Here is a 24,709-nt window from a genome sequence, read left to right as displayed (position 1 = left end):
CCCTGGACTTCATACAGGCTTTCCAGCTAATGCCAGCTTAAGGTCCTTTGCAAAGGATGGTCAAACATTTATAGGTCTATGAAACTAACATAATGACCTATTGGTAGGGGTCAGTTTGTTTGACCCTTGTTTGTCTACTCAGGAAATAATAAAAGATTATAGGAAAGTAGGAAGTAACACAAGGGGCTTATAGAGTAAGTTGAAATAAATGACAGTTTTTAATGCATTACAACATTTTCCAAATATTCTCCTTTAATCCCTATTTGATAGGTATTAAAGGCTGAGAACAAGTGCTTGCCTAGGTCCACTAAGCTTTTTAATGGCAAAAAATTATTTGAAGACGAGGGCTTGTTTTCTCTTTCTCTGTAGGACATTGCCCCATCCCATCCCATCCCATCCCATCCCATCCCATCCCCTTGATGACCTTCTACATTTTGCAGGTGACTTGAATTTGGAAGGCAGGGGAAGTGTTGTTCCTCCCTTAATCACTCACTGGATTATCTTTGGCGTTTATCAGACAGGGTGCCTGCAGCCCAGATCTGGGGCTTCTGCGGATTGGGCAATTCGCATTGACATGTTATCCAGAATGTATTTCCATACCTGGTTGATTTCAATGGGAGCCCCATCTGCGGGACTTCCAAGGAACTTCCGAACTGGCTCCTCATTTTGGTGCGTTTTGGCGAGTTCGCTAAATAAAGGGATTGATGGGAATCGCATTGGGGCTCTGTACGATCTCACTGCGAATTGGTCTGGTGTGGAATCCCAATTTGCTTGTTCTCCTGACCACCATTGCAAAGACCCCCGGGTTGCAAATCTCCCACAATTCCCTGCTGCAATTTGCCCCATTTGCTTCCGCCTGGGCTGGGGAACGATCATGGCTCCATCGGGGCTCTCTCTCTCTTTCCCTCTCCTTCCCCACTGCAACTTTGGCAGAGGAGCTGGCCAGCGAGCACTTTCTCCCTCCTGCCTCTCTCTCTCTCTCTCTCTCTCTCTCTCTCTCTCTCTCTCACACACACACACACACATTTCAGCCACATCTGTATCTACATCTATCATCCTGTCATTCTCATCTATTTCACATACACAAACACACACACACTCATACACACACACACACACACAAAGGGGGGGGGGAAGGTGCCTGATGGGAGCTCCGTTCATGCCCTGCCTTTGGCCTGACCTGGACCCTTTTCCTCCTGCTGACAGGTCACTGAGGCTGAGAGAGAGTGACTTGTCGGTTCCAACTAAAGTAGACCCATGGAATCAATTGGAAATAAAAGGGAAATGCAGCGCTGGCATATAACACTAATAATAATAATAACAACAATAATAAAGGCTCTTAAGTTCCAGGAGGTGATGTTTGCAGCACTCATTGGGCATTGGAAGTCTGCTTCCCCCTCCTTTTTTTAGAGCCAGACGCCAGAATGCTCAGATTCTGTCATCAGATTAAAAATCTCTGGGGTGTGTGTGCTTGTGTTGTGGTCATTTGGGTCAGTGTAGGTTATGATCTGCTCTTGGCCCCATGTTCAATCCCAAAATGCAAGCTAGTGCCATCTCTGTACCCTGTATCCCACTCCTTGCCACCCCAGAATGCCTCATACACAGGTAATAATAATAATAATAATAATCATAATAATTCCTCACCTCAGAATGCCAGAAAAGGATGCATTTTTTTTCTTTCCCTGGGCTCCCCCCAATTTCCTTAGAGACAACAGCAAAAACTGTATCAATTTGACAATCAGCCAAATTGGACAGAGAAACATTTTTAACATTCGGATTGCAACATTCCTTCGGATTGCATTGCAGCAATTGATTCCAAGCAGCTAACCACATTCTATCTAAATATAGATCTACCCATTGCAAAAAAAATATGAGAAAAATAATTAAAAAAATTAAAAACCAAAGGGAAAGGTCCCTGCTGGAGACCAGACCCTTGCCTTGCTCTGCCCCCCTGACCTGACCTGAATTGACCCATCAGTCACCCCCCTTTTTGCCTCCTGTCACCCTTTTGCCTCCTGTCAGATTTCCCTTTTTTGCATTCCTCCTTTGGCTCTTTCCTCTCCTCCTCCTCCTTCTCACTCTCGGGAGAAGGGGAGGGAATGCTCTGACCTCTATACCTCCCTGGATTTGCCCCGATTATGATAAGAGAAGGCAACTGCCACAAAGGGAAGGAGAGAACTCCCAGAATTCCACAGAATTGAGCCAGTACAGTTAAACTGGAGTTAAACTGGATTATCTCCCCCAGTGTGGATGCAACCTAAGAGAAGGCAACTGAATGACAGGAGGATGGGGCTCTGACATTGAATTTCACTGCCAGGGAAGGGAAACTAGAAGGGAGAAAGAAAATAGGGGCAGCTGTCATTGACGTGAGGCTAACATTCACATGAAAGTGGAGGCAGGCTCCCTTCTTAGCCCCGGACGTGCAAAGGTTCAGGATGCCTTCAGGGTCCCACTGGGCATGCGCAAGGGTCCCAATTCCAATCGTTGGAACCCCCATGTTATGCACCGGTGTGGAACTTCCATTTGCACTCACTCTGCTTTCCCTGAATCCACATCACGTGACTTCCTTCAATTCGATTCCCCCCCAGTTCGGAAGGGTAAGGTAACAGTGACCAGGTATGAAAATAAATTCTCATTATCATGTCAATGCGAATGGCCCAATCTGCAGAAGCCCCTGCAGAAACCTCATCTGATAAACGCCTTTGAGTTAAAACAAAAATTAGTGTACTAGTCACATGTTGCATGATAAGGCAGAATATTATGAACCGTTAAACCAAGGAAGGAAGTAGGACATTGTCAGTTAATTCTTACTTGCCAGTAAGCGTGCGCGTGCGCGCACACACACACAGAAAGGGAGACAGACAGACAGTAATTATAATTTGGATCTCTAATTAGGAATGGGTTTTTGGGTCTTCCAGAACAGTCTTATGATTCTCAGTATTTGGTCACAAGGGAAGGTTTTGAGTACTCAGAAGGATGATGCTGTCTGTAAGAAGATGAGAGCTACGCTACATCCCACACATACAAACCTGTCAAAAATTCTGTTTACAAGACACATGTTGATTCAGTCATTTCTGTCTCATGCTATCATAGTTCACATTGTTTCTAACATCATCTCCTTCCCGCACTCTTAAGTTAGGAATAAAATTTCATATTTTCAGACAACATCCCTATACCTAAGATGGATAGTTTTTTGTGGAACAGTAGATTAAAGTAGACTAGTAGATGGATGGACTTCATTAGGGAGAAAATGGGCATGAAGTTACAAGATCTAAGCAGAGCAGTGGATGACAGAGAATCATGGAGGTGTTTCATTCACAGAATCGCCTTGGGTCAGGGATGACTTAAAGCCAGTTAATAAAATCACAGAGAGAAAATTGACAAGTCAGTGTAGTATAATGGTTAGAGTTGGACTGGAACTTGGAAGATCCAAGTACAGTGGACCCTTGATAGCCACTGAAGTTTGGTCACAGGATCCCTCGTGGATACCCAAATCCGTGGATATTCAAGTCCCATTAAATACAATGGCATAGTGAAATGGTGTCCCTTATATAAAATGGCAAAATCAAGGCTAGCTTTTTGGAATTTATATATATTTTTAATATTTCCAAGTTGTGGATGGTTGAATCCATGGATGAAGAATCCGTGGATAAGGTGGGCCAGCTGTTCTAATTATTCATGGAGCCTAAAAATTAACTGGAAATGATCTTGAGCCAGGCAATCTCTCAGCCTGATCTACTTCATAGGGTTGTTTGAGGATAAAGATGGGGCAAGGAGGAGGGGGAGCCAGGCACAACACCTTGAGTTTATTATAACAAAGGAGGAACATAAATATAAATAACAACAACACTCACTCTTTGAAATCAATGCAATTGATAGCATAACACTATATCTATGATTTGCTTCTTTACAATAGCTTAATACTAAAACAATGGTATGCATCTTTGGTAAGTAAAAATGGCACAGGTAAGAAGCATGTTTGAAATGCCTTTCAAAACTGATATGCAATCAACTTTTGAAGAATACCAAGGAGTCTCATTGAGATAGCTGAAAGAGAAACACATTGATTTTATACAAATAAAATATAACATTTAAGGTAATGGTACCCTAGGGATATAATGCTGGAGATTAGTACCTTTCATTCCTAAATAGAAATGGCTCTTCTTCATATATTTCCTCCTAGACTTTTAAGCATCTTTTTTTATTTTCTTGTTGCTCATTTTCAGTGAATTTGGATTAATGAGACAAAGCATGTGACAGACAGACTGGAGGAAAGGCATCTGCCAGTCTACACACAGCACAGCTGGTATGATGTAACCGTGTCGAACAACATTCTGTTTAGGCTGTGTTTTCTTGGACATTCACACCATGGCGTTCTACACTAAAGTCTTACAGCTCAGTCTGTCCTGATTGGCAGCATCTCCTGCCATCACAATCTTACATTGGCTGCATCACTTGCAATTGTCCTCAAAAGTCTGCCAATTGACCAATTCAGCAGGGTGAAAGGGCCCAAAAGTCATTTGGCCATACCCCTGTTTTATATGCCAGCATCCCCTTTTCCAGTTGGCCTATGAAATCCTCCAGGGAGTGAACATCCAAAAGATCCTTAAAGAGCAAATAGTTGAGTTTTAAAAGACAACACCCACAAAGTAGATACATGCACTTATTCCTCATGAGATACATAAAAGAAATATTATATGAAACAGCAAAAACTGTAAGAAGAGGAGGAAATAACAATTTATATTCATAGAGTGGAATCACATTGTACCATCAATTATTTCAATCATGCTGCGTCTATGACCCATTATTTATCACACTCTGGAGACTTAATGGAGGCCAACCCACTAACCCAGAAAATGTAAATATGAGGATACAATTTTCAGTGATGTCATTTTATAAGAATCTGCTATGAAAATATTTCTCCATTAAGTAGTTAATTTCCCTTATGTTACATCTATGAGTATTGACTCTTCTGTTATAGCAAAATTTTGTAAATCCTGGTATTAATGAAATCCTTTATTGGGGTGAATAAGATCTTGAATAATCTTTACACCGACCCATAATAATTCTCCAAATGAAAGATAAATCATACTGGAAGTTTACAGTTTTCTCTTCATGTGGCTCTATAAATGAAAATAATAAAATAAAATAAAATAAAATAAAATAAAATAAAATAAATGTGGTATATTCTCAGCCTCTGGCCATCTATTTGCTATGTGTGTAGCATGAATCTGCAGCACTTGAAGAAGCAACAGCAGCATTTAGCCAAAGCACTAGAGCACTGGTCCCTAAACTTTTTTGGGCTACTGCCTTTCCTTTTGGGTAGAAACCCTACTACCCCCCCCCCCCTCGTGCATATTTTTTTAATTTTAGGTCTAATTTCTCTGTGTAATCATGCTGCTCAGTCACAGCTCCCTTTGCACCTGGTCATCCTGGGAGCAGCAACTGAGCAACTGGCTGAGCAGGGGCCAAGAAGTCTCTCACCCATGCCAGCCTTGCAACAAAGGCCAGCGTGTACAAGAGGCCTCTTGGTTGCTGCTCATCCATCTGCTCAGTTGCTGCTCCCAGGATGACAAGGCACAAAGGGAGCCACCATGCGCTCTAACTCTAGTCTGCCCCCCAAATGGCGCTGCTCTGAGCCTCAGAAGTGATGCCCTGTGTCCAAGCCTTGCACATGTTTGCCAACTGCCACTACTAGCAAAAGACACCGGTAAGGGAGTGCACTCACATGGGCAGGCAAAGAGTGGGAGACCCCACCACACAAAATGATCAGAAAGGCTGTGTGATGGTTTTCTGGGGACCCTGAAAAGAAGTTTACTGTAATTCTCATCCCACCATGGTCCTAAAGGCTGCTGGTTCCCCTTGTCTTTCCTGCATACCAGTACTTTGACTGAAGATCCCCCTGACACCCCCCCTTTCCCTCCAGTGCCCCCCTATTGCCCCCTTTCTACCTCACTGCCCCCCTGGAATCCTTACCACCCCCAGGGAGGGCATATCGCTCACTTGGGGAATCACTGCACTAGAGGAACTGCATGGGAAATTCCCTGGAGGATATGACTATTATTCACAGCTTTCTTAATACCCCATCTTTATCTCTTGCCCATGAAATGGCCCAGAAATGACTTCTTTGTATGTTATTTCTTGAACAGTTGACCATATTTTAAATCTCCCATGCAGGCAAAAGTCTTATGATAAACTTGTTGAAAAGGTGATTCTCAGGATAGGCATTTGTCTGCTGCTGCCTGGTGCATGAGTCAAGAGCAACATGTTGGGAATTCCTGTGATCACACATTTCAGGAGTGCTGGGATGTGTGTGAATATATGTGTTCTGCTGAAATTAGCAGGCGAGAGATGAGGAGCACATAACTACAGATCTGTTGCTTGTGTGCTAAAATGTTAGACAGTTATCATAATTGTCCATTTCAGCAGTAAATAATACAAACATATTGATGATTGACATTAACACATAAGGGGATGAAGACATTTTCTTTAAGATGTTTTCTTTGCAGCATTGGAATCATTTCAGAATCAGATATAACACAGAGATGTATATAACATTCGACTGACTTTTTTGAAAAGCAGCCTCAGAAGGCTGAGGATTTGAGCCTTCTAGCAGTGGAAGAAGTAGGAAATGGATGTTCCTTTCCCTGCTAACTAGTTTTGTTTTTTCACAGGGAGTAGAAGCAGTTTGTGAATTTATGCTTTGAAACAAATAGTGAACAGTCAAACCTCCTCCTGCTCTTAGTTTAAAAAATGTTGGTAAAATGATACACAAATGCAGACACCCTACCCCTCTCTTTTCTGGAAATACATCAGGCTGCTGTAGGCTCCTGTTTGCATTTCTATACACATTTGAGTCTGACACATTCTAGAAGATATAACCTGAATAGCCAGGTCATTCAAGACTGTTGATTAGGCAAAGTTATTTAGTGGCCTAGTCCTGTCAAGGCTTTACTTGTCTTCATGTTGGTAGCAAAGAGGCAAGACCAGCCTTCCTAACTTCCTGGGTAATAAATCTCCTTTGGTGAGGCATTCCTAAAATCCTGATGATGATTCTAGGTCAGCCGTTAGTTCATTTTGTTTTAAAACTGACTATTTCTCAATGGCTCTTTCCTTGGTTACTTCATAAATATATATAATAGGAAACTGATCTTACAACCGGAGACTTAGCTTCATTTCACCCATATCCTAAGCATGCTAACCTGGTTGGTAAGGAGTTTGAGGGAACGTCTAAAAAGGAGTCTATCCTTTGGAATAAGTCTGGTTTCTCGTAACCATAATAGATACTTTAAAAGTGCTAGTAATAGGCTGATCTCTGAGGAGCATCTGCATTGTATGATTAGGAATAAAGACACATCAGAATTCATGTGTTTGTACATATCACATCAGGACATATCTAGTACTGCAAACATGTCCTGGATTTTCAAAATTAAATGCATTTTTGTGTGTGATAAAGCACATGCTTTACATACAGAAGGCCTCAGAATTCACCTCTGCTTTCTACAAATAGGGTTGCAAAACACACTTGTCTGAAACCCTGGATAGCTTCTGTCAGTCAGTGTAAACCAGCCTTCCCTAACCTAGTGCCCTCTAGATGTGTTAAATAATGACTTCCATCATACCCAATCAAATAAAAGCTGGCTGAGGATGATGGAAGTTGTCATCAAACACATCTGGAGGGCATCAGGTTCAGAATGGCCTGTTTAGGTGCTTGATGGATCAATATCTGATGCTCCATACAGACAGGCCAAAATAAAGCTGCTTTGGGTAACTTTGGCACTGTACAGACTGGCGAAAGCGCTGGCCTGCATACACACTAGGGTTGCCTCGGGGCGCTGCTTATATACGCCCCGCAACCCTAGTACGTAATCTGTATGTCAAAATGGCAGCGCCCAGTACACATGGGTACCACCATTTTTATGTGGCGGACGCTTAGCGTCTGCACGTCCCAGCACCATTGTGATGCCGCAAGTGCTCCACTGGCGCATTGCGGCATCACAATGACGCCGCATAAAGAACCTGATTTTAAAGGGTTCTTTTTGCTCCTCAGGGAAGCCTGGAGGCTGCGGCTTCCCTGCAGAGCAAACTAGGGCGGCGGGAGACCGCCCAAAAGGCGGTCTGTATCCCGCCCTAGGAGGTATGCTGTTTAAATGATGCATGTGTACTAATAGTCCAGAAGCTGCACCAAAGCTGTGCTCAAGTCCTTACGACTGGATCGTGGCTTTGGTGCTCTGGACTGTTAGGATGCATGCATCATTTAAACAGCATACCTCCAAAGTGATCCGTAGCAGCTTTATTTTATCCTGTCTGTATGGGGCCTGAGTCAGTATAAGGGAGCTTTTTATGTCTAAACATTTTGATGGTAGTAATAATCCTTTATTTTTATTTATTTAGAGTATTTATACCCCTCTCCTCAGCTACGAAGGCTTCCAGATTGGCTTACAAATTGTTAGTTTGACAGTTAACTACCCTCAGTCTTACAATCTAAATAAGACAAGACATAAGGAAAAGAGAATGGCAATGGGGGAGTGAATTAAGTCCAGCACATTTAATGCCTAAATACCCTAAAGACAGAAGATCCTGTCTTATCTTGGAAGCTAAACAGGGTCAGCCCTGGTTAGTACTTCGATGAGAGACTGTCAATGAATACAACTGCTGTAGGCTATATTTCAGAGGAAGGAACTGGCAAAACCACTTCTTGAGTATTACTTGCCTAAAAAACCCTATGAAATCCATGGGAATGTCATAAATCCACAGATGACTTGAAGGCCCATGTGCACAACAGCTCTTTCCTTGAATACAACCATTTTTAAAACAACAACAACCACAATCCCTCCCCTTTGAGATTAAAGATTTTAGAAGTACCTTTTAGAAAGGAGGGGAGAGACTAGATTCCCCCCTCCAACTCCCAACAGTTAAAAGTGAGTTTTGGATTAAGTCCCTTTAAAAGTTCACCATCTGGCAAGCATTTAAAGATGACTCTCCCTTTCAGTTTCATTAGTTCCTGCCTCAGTGGCAGACAATGATAGATTGTGAGACAAAGCCCTTTTTAAACCACAAAACAGATGGATTAATTTTCTTTATTCATTGGCAGGGACAAGCTTTAAAAGTGACTGAACTATCATGTGTGATAGTCAGCTTGGTTGATGAATTGGCATTGAACTAATATGCTGTCTTTAGCTCTTCCTCAACCAACTTCCCTAAATACTACCAGCAAGTAGTCTTGCATCTGAACTGGAACCTCACACTTTTCATCAAATGAGCTACAAGCAAACCTTAGTCCCTTATATTTCTCATTAGACCAGCAGTGGGTTCTTTATGAAAGCCTTTCTGCTCCTGCTTCATTAGTTCTTTTCTATAGGTATGACAGAGTTTTGTTCTGACATTTGTGGGGTTTGATTCCCCCCTTGCTTTTGTCTTTACTATATTCTGCAAGTACCTTTTATCCCAGAGGATATTAAACCCCTTTCACACTGTGAGCAAAATTGTGCCTCTCATTCTGCTGATATAACTTTGATGGACTAAAAAAAAGTACCTTACTCTATGTACTGTTCAGCTGTGTGCTGAAAGGTGCTACTATTACGGCACACAATTGGGTATAATTTTACAAAGTCACCTATTGGGTATATTTACAAGAGGAGGAAAATATGCTTGTAATGGAAGGGTTTGAGTAATGTTTTGTCATCTATAGATACAATAATAAATGGTCTTAGGTATGTGTACAGCTGCATTGTGTTAATATTGCACCTTTGTGGGAGACTGAAGTCTATAGTGGCTAAATCTAATAATGTCTCCAAATATTATAAAAGCTTCTGACACTTAAACCTGTTGTATCAGAGCTGTTCTACGTGTTACACATAACCAGATGACAGACCAAAGGGGTACACTTCTATACTTAATTGTTTCAGACTTATACTACTATGTTTTTATACCGGGGTGGGTGGGGGTGGGAGAGGGATAGCAGTTTTTAGAATTTATAACTGTATCTCATTTTATTGTTGTAATCTGCATGGATTCCAAGTGATTAAGCAGAATTATTATTATTATTAATATTATTATTATATGATTGGATGCCATTTAAAAAAATACTCCTTAATAATAAATATACACACATGCCCCTTCCTTGTATGCAGTTTTAAATAATAGTTATTATTCAGATCCATTCCAATTCTTGTTTTCAGGCTGCATTTGGGACAGAAAGAGCCTTAATCCTTTCAAGCATGGAAGGTCTCCTTGACTTCTAGTGGCCTTCAATAATTTTGACCATTATACTTTTCTGAGCTATCTGGTCAAAGTAGGACTGGAGACATGGTGTTATGGCTCCAGGTAATTGCTTACACAATTAGGGTGGAATGCTTTCTGGGTACCTAACTGAGCACTTCAGCACATGTACATCTGGGAATGTATGAAAGTCATTAGAAAGAAGCCTGCTTCAAAACAAGCAAGGAAAAAACTCATTTATCTAAAGCAAGCAGAAGGGCCTTTACATGCCACATTAAGGCAAGATCGCATCAAAGATCATAAAGCTTCTCTAATATATGCAGTGACCATCATTTCATAATTTTTAAATTATGAATTTTAAATGTGGATAATTTTAATATGTGTTTATGTTATTGTTATTTTAAATTGATGTATATTTTAACTGATGTGTTTTAGCTGACATTGTTTATCTATTCATTGTTGTTGTTCCCTACCTCGATCCATGGGGAGAGGCAAGTAAAAAACAACAACACTGAATTGTTGTTGTTGTTGTGTGCCTTTAAGTCATTTCTGACTTATTGTGACCCTGAGGTTACGCTATCATGGAGTTTTCTTGGTAAGATTTGTTCAGAGGAAGATTGCCATTGCCTTCCCTTGAGGCCGAGAGTGTGTGACTTGTCCAAGGTCACCCACACACTCAGTGGATTTCCATGGCCGATATGAGATTCAAACCCTGGTCTCCAGAGTTGTAGTCCAACTCTCAAACCACTACGCCTTGCTGGCCTGTTAACCATGATGCCCCACTCTTCCTGCTGGGAAACTTACTGAGAGGAAGAGCCAAAGAGCTGCTACTGCTACCATTTTCCTGCCCAGGCATTCAAAATACACTGAATGCTTTTTCCTAAATGTAATATCCTCACAGATAGCCAGTGTGGTGTAGTGGTTTGAGTTGGACTAGGACTCTGGAGACTAGGGTTTAAATCTCTGTTTTGCTAGGGAAACCTACTGAGTGACCTTGGCCATGTCACATTTTCTCAGCCTCAGAGGAAGGCAAAGGCAAACCCCTTAAGGTTTGCCTTTAAAATGCCATAAGCTGGAAATGACTTAAAAGACATGCAACAACAAAGTACCCTTACACCAGCTGTGGAAGGAACCCATGATGTATCTTAGCAACTCCAACCTTCTCAATATCGTAGATATTTCAGCCACCAAAAAGTGCACTCCTTTTTTTCATAAAAGTAATAGTGTCTATTGATAAGCCAACTAAAAGATACAGGCAAATACCATTTGTGCTGAGTTATGTTGACCTCATGTGTAAGTCGAGGGCAGGTTTTGGGGCCAAAATTTTGGATTTTGACATGACCTGTGGATAAGTTGGGGGCAAATCTTAGGGGCATGTAACAAAGAATGTAAAGGACGAAGCAAAGGAAAACTGTGCAAAGAGCTTACAAAATTTTGGCAGGTGTAACTGTTTGTGCTTATCTCAAAGGCTGGATGGATGAGGAAAAAAAATACTATAATAAATTGTAGCTGTGTGATGTGTGGGGGAGGTGACCAGGTACATAAGAAAGCACACACATGTCAAGAAGGATGAAAAAGCAAAGCACAAAAATGGCCTCTATGTTAGCAGTGATAATGGCCTTTAACTTTAATGTGATAACGGTGGGGTACAGACCGCCCAAAAAGGGCAGTCTGCCCGCGCCTTGTTTTGCTGTGCAAGGAAGCTGCAGTGAACCAACCACGTGGCTTCCTCGTGCCACAAAAAGAACCCGCCATTGCGGCTCCATTTGTGATGCCGCAGTGCGCCAATGGTGCACTTGCAATGTCACAATGACGTCGTGACATGCAGACGCTAAGTGTCCATTACATCAAAATGGAGGTGCCCATCTGTACAGGGTGCCGCCATTTTGATGCCCTCGTCATGTGCGAGGGGTGTCTGGAAGCGCCACCCTTCGCACATGATGATGGCGCCTCATTGCATGTCTGTATAGCGCCAACTTTGCTTGATTTTAACCAAGAAAAGCTGACAAAGGTACACAAATGTCTGATTCAAATTATTCAAAGCCTGGTTCTTCTTGGCATTTTTTTGAGGGGAAGAGCGAAAGAGCTGCTACCACCACCATTCTCCTGCCCAGGCATTCAAAAAGATCAGAAGTGATGATGTGGGAGAGAGAATATATGGGGTTCGTGCCTCTGTTAGTTGCTCCTGGGATGGACTAAGCTCTCACCTCTCACTACTCTACTCAGGGAAGGGGATGTTTCCTTTTTTCTATAAGAGTTAAAGTACATGCTTAAGTTGAGCTCTGGATAAGTCAACCCAGGTTTTTTTGATTAAAAATTCTAGACTTATAGATGAGTATATACAATATTTGGTGTGTGTGTGTGTGTTGTGTGCCTTCAAGTCCTTTCTGACTTACGGTGACCCTAAGGTGAGTTTATCTTGGGGTTTTCTTGGCAAGATTTATTCAGAGGAGGTTTACTCTTGCCTTCCCCTAAGGCTGAGAGCATGTCACTTGTTCAAGCTCACCCAGTGGATTTTATGGCTGTGCTGGGAATCGAGTCCTAGTCTCCAGAGTTATAGTCCAACACTCAAACCACTAAGCCATGCTGACTCTCAGTATTTAGTAGTGCTGTATAATTAATTTCACCATATTTTAACTAGCCTATTGCCTAGAACAGAAGAACATACAGCAGACGTATTATTCCTCTCAATAGCACTGGCCATTTGTCAGGGCAGTTTTATGCATGCGTTCAGCTTATTATCAGATTTAAGCTATATGAATTTTCACATTCAGAGAGAGAGTGCATTTCCTACCAGCCCAAATGAACTGATTATCACACGGTTGCAATTAATGGAACTTTTGCCTATTGAGCACACCATTGAGAAAGCTGACGTAAGTTGTCTATTTGCCCAGCCATCTGGATATATAAAAAGTTGGCTAATTTTCCATGTAGCACAAAAACCAACCATGTAACAAAGACTTTGCCAAGAAACACTGATATTTTTTATCATATAATCCAATGAAAATAGCCAGTGATACATTAGGAGAGAGAAAAAAATCCCACAAATCTTTAATCTCTTTTTTTCACATGCTGTTTTTTATCTCAGTGTTGCCAGGAATGTTCTGAAACAGGAATCCCTTCAGTGTAGGTTTGCACATTTGCAGGAGATTCTGTGTTCACTACATGAACAACTTATCAGTAAGAGATGTACTGGCACATTATGGCAACAATCAGTGGCATAACTAATTTAGTGTCACCCGGTATGGTAACTCATGGTGTCAACCCCGGCACTCACCTCCTCTCATATCACACCATACAGAATCCTTAGCAATATTTTTGTACTAATGTTACTTATACAGTTAGCCCTCTGTATCCACGGATTTTTTCGAAGGATTCAAGAATCCACAGTTTGAAAATATTTAAATATTAATATTAAATATTAATATTTAATAAATTTTAAAGAAATATAAATCCCCAAAGGCAAACCTTGATTTTGCCATGTTATATAAGGCCACCATTTTACTATGGCATTGTGTTTAATGGGACTTGATCATCCAGTGATTTTGGTATCCATGGGGGGTGGGGGTGGAGGTGGGGGTGGTCCTGGAACAAAACCCCAGCAGATAACAAGGTCCTACTGTAAGTCATAATTCTCATAAATCACTGAATGCAATAGTAATAGTGGTGACAAAGCAATTAGCACAATTAAAATTATACTTTTAAATTACAGTGTCTCACACACACAACCTAAATGCATTTACATATACATAGTTTCATGTGCTTAACGTGAAAATATTATGTTTTTAAACAAAAATAAAATAATAATAATAATAATTATTATTATTTGAAATTTGAAACTTAATTTTTTAAAGGAGAAAACCTGGGGCCTCCCCTTTCTCTTTCCACTGAGCCTCACCCCACTGACACTGTTTCTTACAGCCTTTTAATGCGACACAGGTGAAAACTACAGTCTGTTTCTGCCCAAAGACAGATATTTGAGGAGCAGTGGTGTCATCTCCCCCCTTAGGGTGTCACTTGGTGTGGTCTGCACTCCTTGCACTGCCTAGTGATGCCATTGGCAACAATGCACCAGAATTTAAGTGCTGACATTCTATAATATTTTAGGGAGGAGGAGGTTTAAAGTGCACAGGTGGAAGATGCTTCCCACACCTCGTTTTTCTTTCTGAAGATACCTAACTACCACCTTCTCAGTCTGGCAGGAGTTATTGGTTTCAGATGCACGAGGGAGGCAAACAGGCAGGAAGTGGATTTAGGGGGAAGAAAACAATTCATAGTCAGCATGGCATAGGGGTTTGAGTATTGGACTATGACTCTGCAGATCAGGGTTTGATTCCTAGCTTCGCCATGAAACCCATTTGGGCAAGTCAAATGCTCTCAGCCTCAGGAGAAGGAAATGGCAAACCTCCTCTGAACAATCCAAAGATATAGGCCATATTAGTCTGTGGAATCAGTATGTCGAGAAATCTTGTTGCACCTTTGAGTCTAACTAAAAGAAAGAAGTTCGCAGCCTGGAGACATATTAATCAGCTTTGATGTGGTCTCTCTGTTCACCAAAGTCCCCATAATGGACACCGTGGTACTCATCCGACAGATTTTTCCAGAAGACATCACAGCCCTGTTCGAACATTGCCTCACCACAAGCTATTTCCAGTGGGACAATGGATTCTACGAACAGAGAGATGGGGGAAGCCCTCTAAGCCCTGTGATAGCAAACTTTTACATGGAACACTTTGAAAAGCAAGCCCTGGAAACAGCACCAAAAAAGCCCACAACTTGGTGCCGATATGTGGATGACACTTTCACCATTTGGAGCCATGCAGAAGATCTGGCTGTGTTCTTGGACCATCTGAACAACATCCACCCCAACATCCAATTCACTATGGAAAAAGAAAAGGAAGGAACACTGCCATTTTTGGATGTCCTTGTCATCTGCAAACCGAACCAACGTTTGGGTCACACAGTATACAGAAAACCCACACATATAGACCGATACCTGCACAAGAACTCCAACCATCACCCAGGACAAAAAAGAAGCACAATCAAAACACTGGTAGACTGAGCAAAACACATCTGCGAACCCCACTTCTTGGAAGATGAACTGAAGCACTTGGACCAGCCTCTACAGGCCAATGGTTATTCCAGCTCAGAAATCAGAAGAGCTGCCATACCTAGGAAAACCCAGAGAAGTGAAGACAAGCAGCCACTGAAAGGGAAGGTATTTTTACCATACATCAAAGGAGTCACAGACAGAATAGGCAAAGTGGTGAGGAAGCATAATCTGTAAATGGTTTACAAACCGACAAAGAAAATCCAGCAAATGCTTCGATCAGCCAAGGATCAGAGAGACCCTCTCACAGCCGCAGGAGTTTACTGCATACCATGCAGCTGTGGACAAGTCTACATAGGGACCACCAAAAGCAGTGTGCAAACAAGAATCAAGGAACACGAGAGACACTGCAGACTGGGCCAGCCAGAAAAATCAGCAGTAGCATAACATGCCACAAACCATCCTGGGCATAAAATACTGTTTGAAAACACTGAAATTCTGGACCATGCCAGCAACTACCATGTCAGGATGCACAGAGAAGCCATTGAAATCCACAAACATCTGGATAATTTCTACCGGAAGAAGAAACCCTTAAAGTGAATAAAATTTGGCTACCAGTCCTGAGGAATAGCAAAATAAGGGCTCAGCAAATGCAAATGGGAAACCACTCAGAGTCAGGGGCTTTCCCAGCAGATAATGATCACCAATTAGCAGACATTAATCCTCTTTTGCATTAGCCTCCCAGCCTGAGGCCTGCCATCAGCACAGAACAATACACATGCAAATCACTCCTGCACTCCCAGGCTCACACAGTATATATACACCCAACTTTTTCCAGGCAAAGCATTCTCTGAAAATGCCAGCCACAGATGCTGGCGAAACGTCAGGAAGAAAATTTTCTAGAACATGGCCACATAGCCTGAAAAACCCACAAAAAACCACTTTGCAACATTAGATTTCGTAGACTAAAGTCTACTTCCTCAAATCCATATGCATCTGAGGAAATAGACTTTAGTCTATGAAAGCTCATGCTGCCAACTTCTTTCTTTCAGTTAGTCTCAAAGGTGCTACAAGATCTGTCTCCTCTGAACAAATCTGCCAAGAAAACCCCATGATAGTTTGCTTTAGGGCCAGCATAAGTTAGAAATGACTTGAAGGTACACAATAAGAACAACAACAAAACAATTTAGCATCCCTTCTTTTTATTTTAAAAAGTTTTAAAACCTCACCAGTCACCTGTCACATCTAGTTAGCCAGTGAACTACTTTGGTTCACTAAAGTAGTAAATCTACTCTGATAAGACTGAACTAGTGCCAGCCTCAGGCTGGGCATATACCTTTTGAGTTGCAGAGTGGCTTACTGTATTTTCATTTAATGTAATTAGGGACAGAATAAGACCATAGAGGAAATGGAAATAACAGTGTCCTCATGGAGATGGTCATCAGTTTAATGGCATCAGGTTCAATGAAAAATACATTACACTAATAGAAAGGACTGAATATATATAAACTGTGAAAGCACGTGACTGTATATAAGGCCTTTATTGTGATAGTATAATTGATATTTAAAATTAAATGTTATGGATGCAGTTCAGATTTGTGTGTTGCTTAGAAGGCTTCTAGAAACTAATGTAGGAACACAACAATGCACATCATGGTGATATTCTAAGGTCCTGGGTAGATATATTCATTCAGATGTTTCAGGTCAGGGTACCAGATTCCCTACCACACACACATATCATAGACCTGCTATATACCTTTTAATATTCCAAAATGAATTAGACTCATTTTTACATAACTGAGGTTTTTTTAAGAAATGTTAATCTATATCTATATAATAAGAATAGAAATATCTCAGTGAAGCAGCACTTCCTTTGTAACGGTTCTGCTATCTTTGATTTTATGATCAACGGTGTCAGGAGAAAAGGATCCCCCCACCCCTTGCATTCTACCACTTCAGTTTTCTATCTTGAAGTGTAAAACAGCTATAACAACTGCAATGAATTTTGAAGAAAAATGAGATTCTACTTTAGCCAAAATGCTTCAGTTAACATTTGAGGTTAATTGTGCTTTGGCTCTGGGGCTCTCTTTTTAACATCTTAAAGTGGTCCAACCTCTTCTTAATTAGTTTGGCTTAGGAAAGTAATGCTGTCAAGAGCTGTGTGCAAGAAGGTGTAAGCCTGGAATCAAAGGGATTCTCAGTTGTCATGTTTTGTAGCGAGAAACAATTAATCAACCAGTGGATGAGAAAGTGTCAGGTTGTAAATTCATAGCAAGTAGAGCTTTATGGATGGGAGCTGTCCAGCCTTTCTTGATCTTCCATCTATTCCTGTCCCACTCTCAGATGTGTTCCATATACAGTCATTCATCCTCTTCCTTGTGGCATCTCTCTGACTAGAGACAGCTGTTTAAGATGCGTATAATGGCAAGTTATTAACAGGAATTATTTTCCCTACAAAAATGTATCAAGTAGATAGGGTTGGCTGTGCTGTGTACATTTGTGTATGTGTGACTGAGAGTGAGAGCGAGAGCTTTACTCGTATCTCTGACAAGGCCTGTTGTGGTGTCTGTTATCAGATGCAGCCCTTACATGTCTGTATGAGATCACATAGCAGGATTACTCTCATTTGGTCTTACTTGTGTCAGTGCTTGCATTCCAAATCTGCACATACATTTAATAACAGGACAGTAGTTCTTAACTCCCCACTCCAAATCAAATTCTGACTTCCCATTTCATTCCAAGCTCATGCACGAAGCTCTCCGAGTTATTTTTTTCCTTTGTATATTTTAAATAATAGCAACCTCATTCTCATTGGAATATTGGATGTTAGGGAGAGCAGTGGGGGGTAGTCTTCATGTGTTATAAACTATACATGATTATTACTCAAAAACAGCTCTCTCCTATAATGAAATGTAACTAATGGACTGCTAAAAAGATGAATGAATGGACCTTACTGTAAATCAACCCAGATAAAACAGGAGGCCCCTTCTTACTGGATGCAAAATAGCCCAAAAGATAGGAAGCTGTCCTATCAATATAAAAGGCTAAGGCCTGATCTATGTCCAGATAGTGAAGGTAACATTCCAGATCAGATGTAAGAGAGTAGAAAAATGCTGGAAGGATAATGTTCTAGTTCAGATGAAATGGAGATATGACTTTTGCTAGAAAGGAGATGTCTGGTCTAAGGACCACTCTATACTTATAGAAATAGAGGTAAAGTTGATCCACTCTCATTGCACAAAGTTCACAAGCTCTCCTGCCAAGGTGACTGCCACGAGGAAGGCAGTTTCCTGGGTAAGTAACCTGAGGTCACAGGACGCCATGGGCTTGAATGGTTTCCTTGAAAACTGAGAGAGGACTAACTCTAAGCTCCACTGAACAGTCAGTCCAGCCACAGGTGAGTGCAGATTCTTATACTTTATCGCTGTGCTGGCTGTGTGCCGTAATAAATGAATGAATGATTCTTATACCTTTAAGAATGTTTTAACTCAAGAGTCCACAAAACATGAAGGTTTTTCTAGCTGCTTGAATGCCAGGAAAACTGTTGCTAAATAGTACCAGATGAGAATGCCAGACCCTTAGCAGATAACAAAACTAAGAATTAAAGGACCTGAGTAACTGTGCTTCTGATGTAGGGACACCTCTAGATCAGTGGCTCACAGCCTTTGGTCCTCTAGATCAGTGGTTCCCAACCTGTGGGTCGGGACCCCTTTGAGGGTCAAATGACCCTTTTATGGGGGTTGCCTAAGACCATTGGAAAACACCTATTTAATTACAGTTATGAAGTAGCAACAAAAATAATTTCATAGGTTTGGGTCACCACAACATGAGGAACTGTATTGAGGGGTCACGGCATTAGGAAGGTTGGGAACCACTGCTCTAGATGTTTTGGACTCCAGTTTCCAGAATTCCTGGCTGTTGGGTAAGCTTGCTGTGGCTTATGGTAGCTGAAGTATGAAACACCTGGAAGACCAAAGGTTGGGAACCATTGCTCTAGACTAGGGATGGGGAATGTTTCATGGCAATGAAACTGCAACTGGAGGCAAAGAATGGGGTTGAGGGTGAGAAGGAAATGCTGAACAAACTCTTTCTGGTGGACTAGATGGTATGGTATGATCTGGGAAAGTTTCTCAAATTTCGCCTTTAGAAGCTATACCCACTGATGTTGATTAAATAGATGCATAATTGAATGGAAGTGACAACTTGTAATTGCTCCAATGAGGGCCATAATCAACAGAAATGGGGATGGAAGGCTCTCTATGCTGAATTTGGTCACCCGATTTCCATTGCTTGGACAGATGCACTGATGGTTCTCAGCAAAGCTGAGACACCTCCTCGACCGCTGCTTTTAAGAATCCATGTCCTTAGACTTCTTTTTCTTTTTGTCCTCTTTTGACCTCTTTGCTGGGTTTCCATCAATAATGCAAGGAATCTTCCTCGATCCTCCTACAACAAGAGGTCAATGCAGACTCAGACAAGTCCATCTTCTTTTTAGATTTTGCTGGGTGACCTTCTATCTTGAGCAGGGAACTTTGAAGCACTATGTGACTGAGAAACATGAGGGCAGAATTTAGGAGGCATTTGGAGCTCAAGAGAGCCTGATGAAGAAACCCCAACCAAGACTGTGTGGAAGGAAGTATTCTTTGCCACCTGAGAACCTACTTTAAAACCCTTCTCCCACACAAGTGCCTTTAACCTTGACTCCCAGTTACAGCAGACTTTTAGGGTAAAAATTCTGCAATATGAGCAGGTATCTACAATGTGTCCCTCAGTCAAACAGAGAAGACACTTGAAATGGGTGTCATGTTCAGGAATTTCAGTGCTGTAGGACCACACTTTTTAAATGACGCTGAAGAGGCATAAGGCCCAAAGGTCAAAAACAGCTTGACAAGCCAAGCCAAATTCCAAAAGAATAGCCAAACAGTCCAGTCAAGTCCAAAAGAAGCTGAGAAGACAAGCTAAAATGCCTAGAGATGAAAATTTTAAAAGACAACCCATAAGTCAGAGCCAGAAACTGCCAATAAGAATAAGAAGATGGAGCAAGTTTGTTTTTTGCTGCTCCAGAGATTAGGATCTGCAGCAAGGACAGAAACTATGGGAAAAGATATTACATTTCAATGTTAGCAAGAAATTCCTGACAGTAAGAGCTGTTCGACAGTGGAATATGCACGTCAAAGAAACCGTCTTTTCAGGTTTTTAAATAGAGGCTGGATGTCCATCTGTCGGGGGTGCTTTGATTGTGCATTCCTTCATGGCAGGGGGTTGACCCTTTTGGATGACCCTTTTGGTCTCTTCCAACTCTATGATTATAAGAATATGCTTCAGAACAATCCCTCACTACACTGCTGCTGCAGCAGACAAAAAGGAACTGAGGGTTTAGGTGGGAAGCCCTCTGGCTAGGCATGCAGGGAGTGGCCAGGGTACCACCCAAATGCTTATGTAACAGCTCTAGAGAGTTCTGAGTGATGCACTGTGCAGGTGCAGGTAACCCATTTTGGTGAATCACAGAGACCATGAAGAAGAACAATGCTTACAGATAAAAATAAAAATGACTAACAAGATTTGGCACTTGAGCAATAATGATGATGGTTAATCTTGTCTTGCTTGGGAACAGTTTGAGCTGCTGCTAAGCCACATAGAGGACAACATAGCCACCAGAACAAATTAAAATGTTCTGCATGGGTGGCTGATTTTCTTCCCTGTCAGTTGGTGTGTGTGTGTGTGTGTGTGTGTGTGAGAGAGAGAGAGAGAGAGAGAGATATTCTGTGAAATTCTACCATGAATCACTTGACCAAACATTTAATTTCCAGGATTTAAATTATTACTTTGATGAGTGGACCATGATTGTGAGGTATTCTACACTGACATCTATGCACCAGGAAAGGATGATCTCTTTCTGTACCCATCTCTGTTTCTCTTCTTTGGCTTTAATCACCATGATAAATCTATTTAACTTGCTTCATCAGGCAGCAATATACTCCTAATCTTTTAAGATCTGAACTCTGGCATTATAAAGTTCAACCTGATGTCTAGTGTACAGAATGGGAAATTATGCTCCCTTCCATCAACTGTTTGTGTAATTGTTTCCCAGTCCCTCTGGCTACTTAAAGTGAGACAATTGAAAAATACAACTTTAAAATAGAGAAAACAGCAGTCTCCCCTTAAAGATTAACACACTTCTTATAGTGTGAGCTTTTATGGATCTTTAGTTTACTTCAACAGAAGCTGATGAAAGGTCATACTATTAAAAATAGATTTATGTGATATGAAGAGAAACCAGAGTACTATTAAAAAGATTTGTCTTTGAAGTGCTACAGGACTCTATTGTTGTTGCTGCAACTACCAAATCTGTCTCTAGAAAATTTTAAGATATTGGCTTTGCTGAAAATGCTTAATATTTGCTTTGCTTAATGTTTTTGATAAATTATCAAGTTTCTTCTAAATACCCATCCTCTTTGAAAAGAAGAGCATGACAAACATGCTTTTTGTAATCTTTTCCCTTCTTGGATCTGGATCAAAAGCTGACTGTCACTTGTCTCCCTTAATGTGGGAATTCATTACACAAAGGTCTGCTCAATTTTTTTGGCCTTTCCATTAAAAAAAAAAATTCTACATATATCAATACATCGATTATACAATAATCATACTTACAATCCATTCTAATCAAAATATCATTGAACATTGTTTTACTGTGGACATTTGATTTTCCTTCTGCATATCATTCTTCTTATTCAGTTCATATTTCCTTTCATACTAAAATTCTTTCGTTCTACACTCTGTACTTAATAACAGTATTCATACTAAGTGGCTAATCTTATTGTTCAATTGTATGTCTTGCTTTGATTTCAATAAAAATGATAGGGTTATATACCTTTCCTTCTTTGGTTACAAATACAGATTTAATCAATTTTTTAAAAATTTTGTTATTATCTGAGATTATATATATATATATATATATATATATATATATATATATATACACATACAGTATACATACATACACCTTATATTAGTTTCAGTTTCCACTTCGGCGAGATGGAAAAAACCCCACATTTCAATGCCTTTTCATGTTGGGCAGGGAAAGGACAGCTGCAGTCAAAATTATTTACAGGCCTGTTCTCAGAAAGGAAGATTTTTTTTTTTTGGTGATTGTCACATGGGACATCCAACTATCTTTGTGCAAATTTAGCATCACTTCAGCAAGAACAGGGGAAGAAAAACTGACCCAAGTCTAATTTAGAAACACATGTGCCAGAAATAATGTGTGTGGACCTTGTCCTTGACTGAAGGGTTCCCCTCTCACATCAATACAGGGATCAGCTTCACCAGGATCTTTTACTATGATGGGAAAGTTGCTTGGGCAGAGTCCTAATTTAGATTGGAAGCACAGTGGCTGGACTGGTGAAAAGAACACTTAAAGCTCCCCCTCCCCATGTTAAGGTCTTACTGCAACTCCCCATCATCCCTGTCCTGCTAATGGTGTGTGTGTGTGTGTGTGTGTGTGTGTGTTTATGTGTGTGTTCTATTTCAAGGATAGAAATACATAGTTCAAGCCACATTCACTTAAGTCATCAGGGAGAAGTCATAGGGTCAATAGTAAAACTTCAAGAATTTCCATACCCCTTTCAACTATTCCTCCTCCTTCTATCCTTAAGGTCTTCCCATAGAATTCTACCATAAGATATTGTGCCAGAAAACAGATGGTTTTTAAAAGAAAGAAAATTATTTACCATATTATGCTCACAATCTGATATTTGTTAATATACAGAAGTAAAATTGGTTTTACTGACAGCCAGTGTGGTACACTTGTTTGAGCGCTGGATTCAGTGATGTAGACTTGAGTCAATTGACTTGGACTTGACTCGGCTATAAATGGCACACTGACTTGACTTGAGATGTGCATATTTTTAGTGACTGACTTGCTGGCCTGACTTCATCCAGAAACAGCAAATACATTAAGCAATGGGCTTCAGGTGGTGGTTGAGGTCTACTTAGCAGCCTATCCTGTCAGCATATTGGAGGAGCCTTCTAAAGTTTTTGAAAAGCTTAGAAGGATTCTTCCCCCTCAAACTCATTGCCTAACACAGTTGCGGTTCCTCTCCAAGATTTTTTAAACCTAACTTTGTGCGTGTCCTCTTGATTTTCTAGTTACTGAAAGTCCACCCTGCCCATCCCATGCACACACACACCACCACCTCTTTCTCTCTAATAAAGGCGACTCCCAGACTTGAGACTTGACTTGAAAGCACTTTGCAAGGACTTGAGACTCAAGTTGAGATTTGAAGTTAGAGACTTAGGCCTGACTTGAGACCTGAATACATCACTGATTGGATTATGACTGTGGAGACCAGAGTTTGAATCCCCACTTGGCCATGGAAACCCACTGGGTGACCATGGGGAAGTCATATTCTCTCAGCATCAGAGGAAGGCAAAGGCAAATCCCCTGTGAACAAAACTTGCCAAGAAAATCCATGATAGGGTTGCCTTAGGGTCCTATATGTTGGAAAAGAAGTGAAGGCAGACAGCAACAACAACAACAACAACAACAACAACATCATTGGTTTTAGAGGAATCTGGTTCTATTCTTTGATTTCATCTCACAGGGTGCAACACATTAAAATTCTAGCTCCTGATTATTCTGTTTTGATCCAGATCTAATCATCTGGTTTGCCATTACTAGAGTTTTAAATGGTACTTCATGCACTTTCATGCTGCTTCTGTCATGTTCAACATGGCTCACTCTTTCCTGCACCTTTATTCACACTGTGGCCTTAATATTTAACCATGGTCCATAGACCAAGACCACGATCAGAACTCAACTCCTCTCTTGGTCATCCACTAGACTGTGTCAGGTTGTGTCTATAGCTACAGCCTGGACATCTATTTTTTAAACCTCCCAAACAATCAGCATAGAGAACTGTTCATTTGTATTCATGACAACAATAACAAGAATGAAAACAATGATGTTGCAGCCTGTCTATCAGCTAGGTTAGTTGTAACTCCATTATGCAGCCAAAGCAGATGCTACAAGAGGAATCATTAATCTACCACTTTTGTGAGATCTTATCTGAAGATCTGCAGCAAGCAACCACATGGCTTTCAAATTTATTTGCTAGAATGAATGTGGCAAAAACAAGGACTTTGTGCAAAGGGTATGAATGAGTCATTTGACATTTTCAGGTTGACTGAAGTTATTCTGCTACATTTATTTCGAATCTTGATGTGCTAGCCATATTCACACAATGAGCAATGCAGAAAAAACACTTTTGTGCATTACACATTTGCAAACATTCAGAGAAATACTATCTGTCATGCATGTGTGAGTGTTCGGAGTATATCACACGGAGCTTTTGGGTGGTTTTGTAGCTCAGTTCCAGCTCACTTCCGAACTGATTGCGCTTCCAACGATGCGGTTTTACCTCATAAAGGGACTGTTTT

General features: G+C 40.9%; 1 protein-coding gene across 2 annotated transcripts in view; it reads right to left on the bottom strand.

Annotated features, from left to right (window-relative positions):
- Nucleotides 1-24,709, bottom strand: part of GRAP2 (GRB2 related adaptor protein 2) — an 88,772-nt gene that overhangs the window by 32,666 nt on the left and 31,397 nt on the right. Inside the window, exon 1 of one of the 2 annotated variants that reach the window (XM_089528236.1) lies at nucleotides 1,645-2,155. The exons of the other annotated variant lie outside the window; for it this stretch is intronic. Coding sequence (XP_089384362.1) covers nucleotides 1,645-1,833 — 189 coding nt within the window. The 5' untranslated portion in view covers nucleotides 1,834-2,155. Of the gene's footprint in view, nucleotides 1-1,644; nucleotides 2,156-24,709 lie in introns of those variants that run through there. 2 annotated transcript variants of the gene reach the window in all.

Source organism: Sceloporus occidentalis, unplaced genomic scaffold (genome assembly GCF_023333645.1).
Source record: "Sceloporus occidentalis isolate IW3139 unplaced genomic scaffold, rSceOcc1.0.p SCAF_5, whole genome shotgun sequence".
Classification (NCBI taxonomy): Eukaryota; Metazoa; Chordata; class Lepidosauria; order Squamata; family Phrynosomatidae; genus Sceloporus; species Sceloporus occidentalis.
The sequence above is the reverse complement of the archived record's forward strand: the minus strand, read 5'-3'. Positions and strand labels throughout refer to the sequence as shown.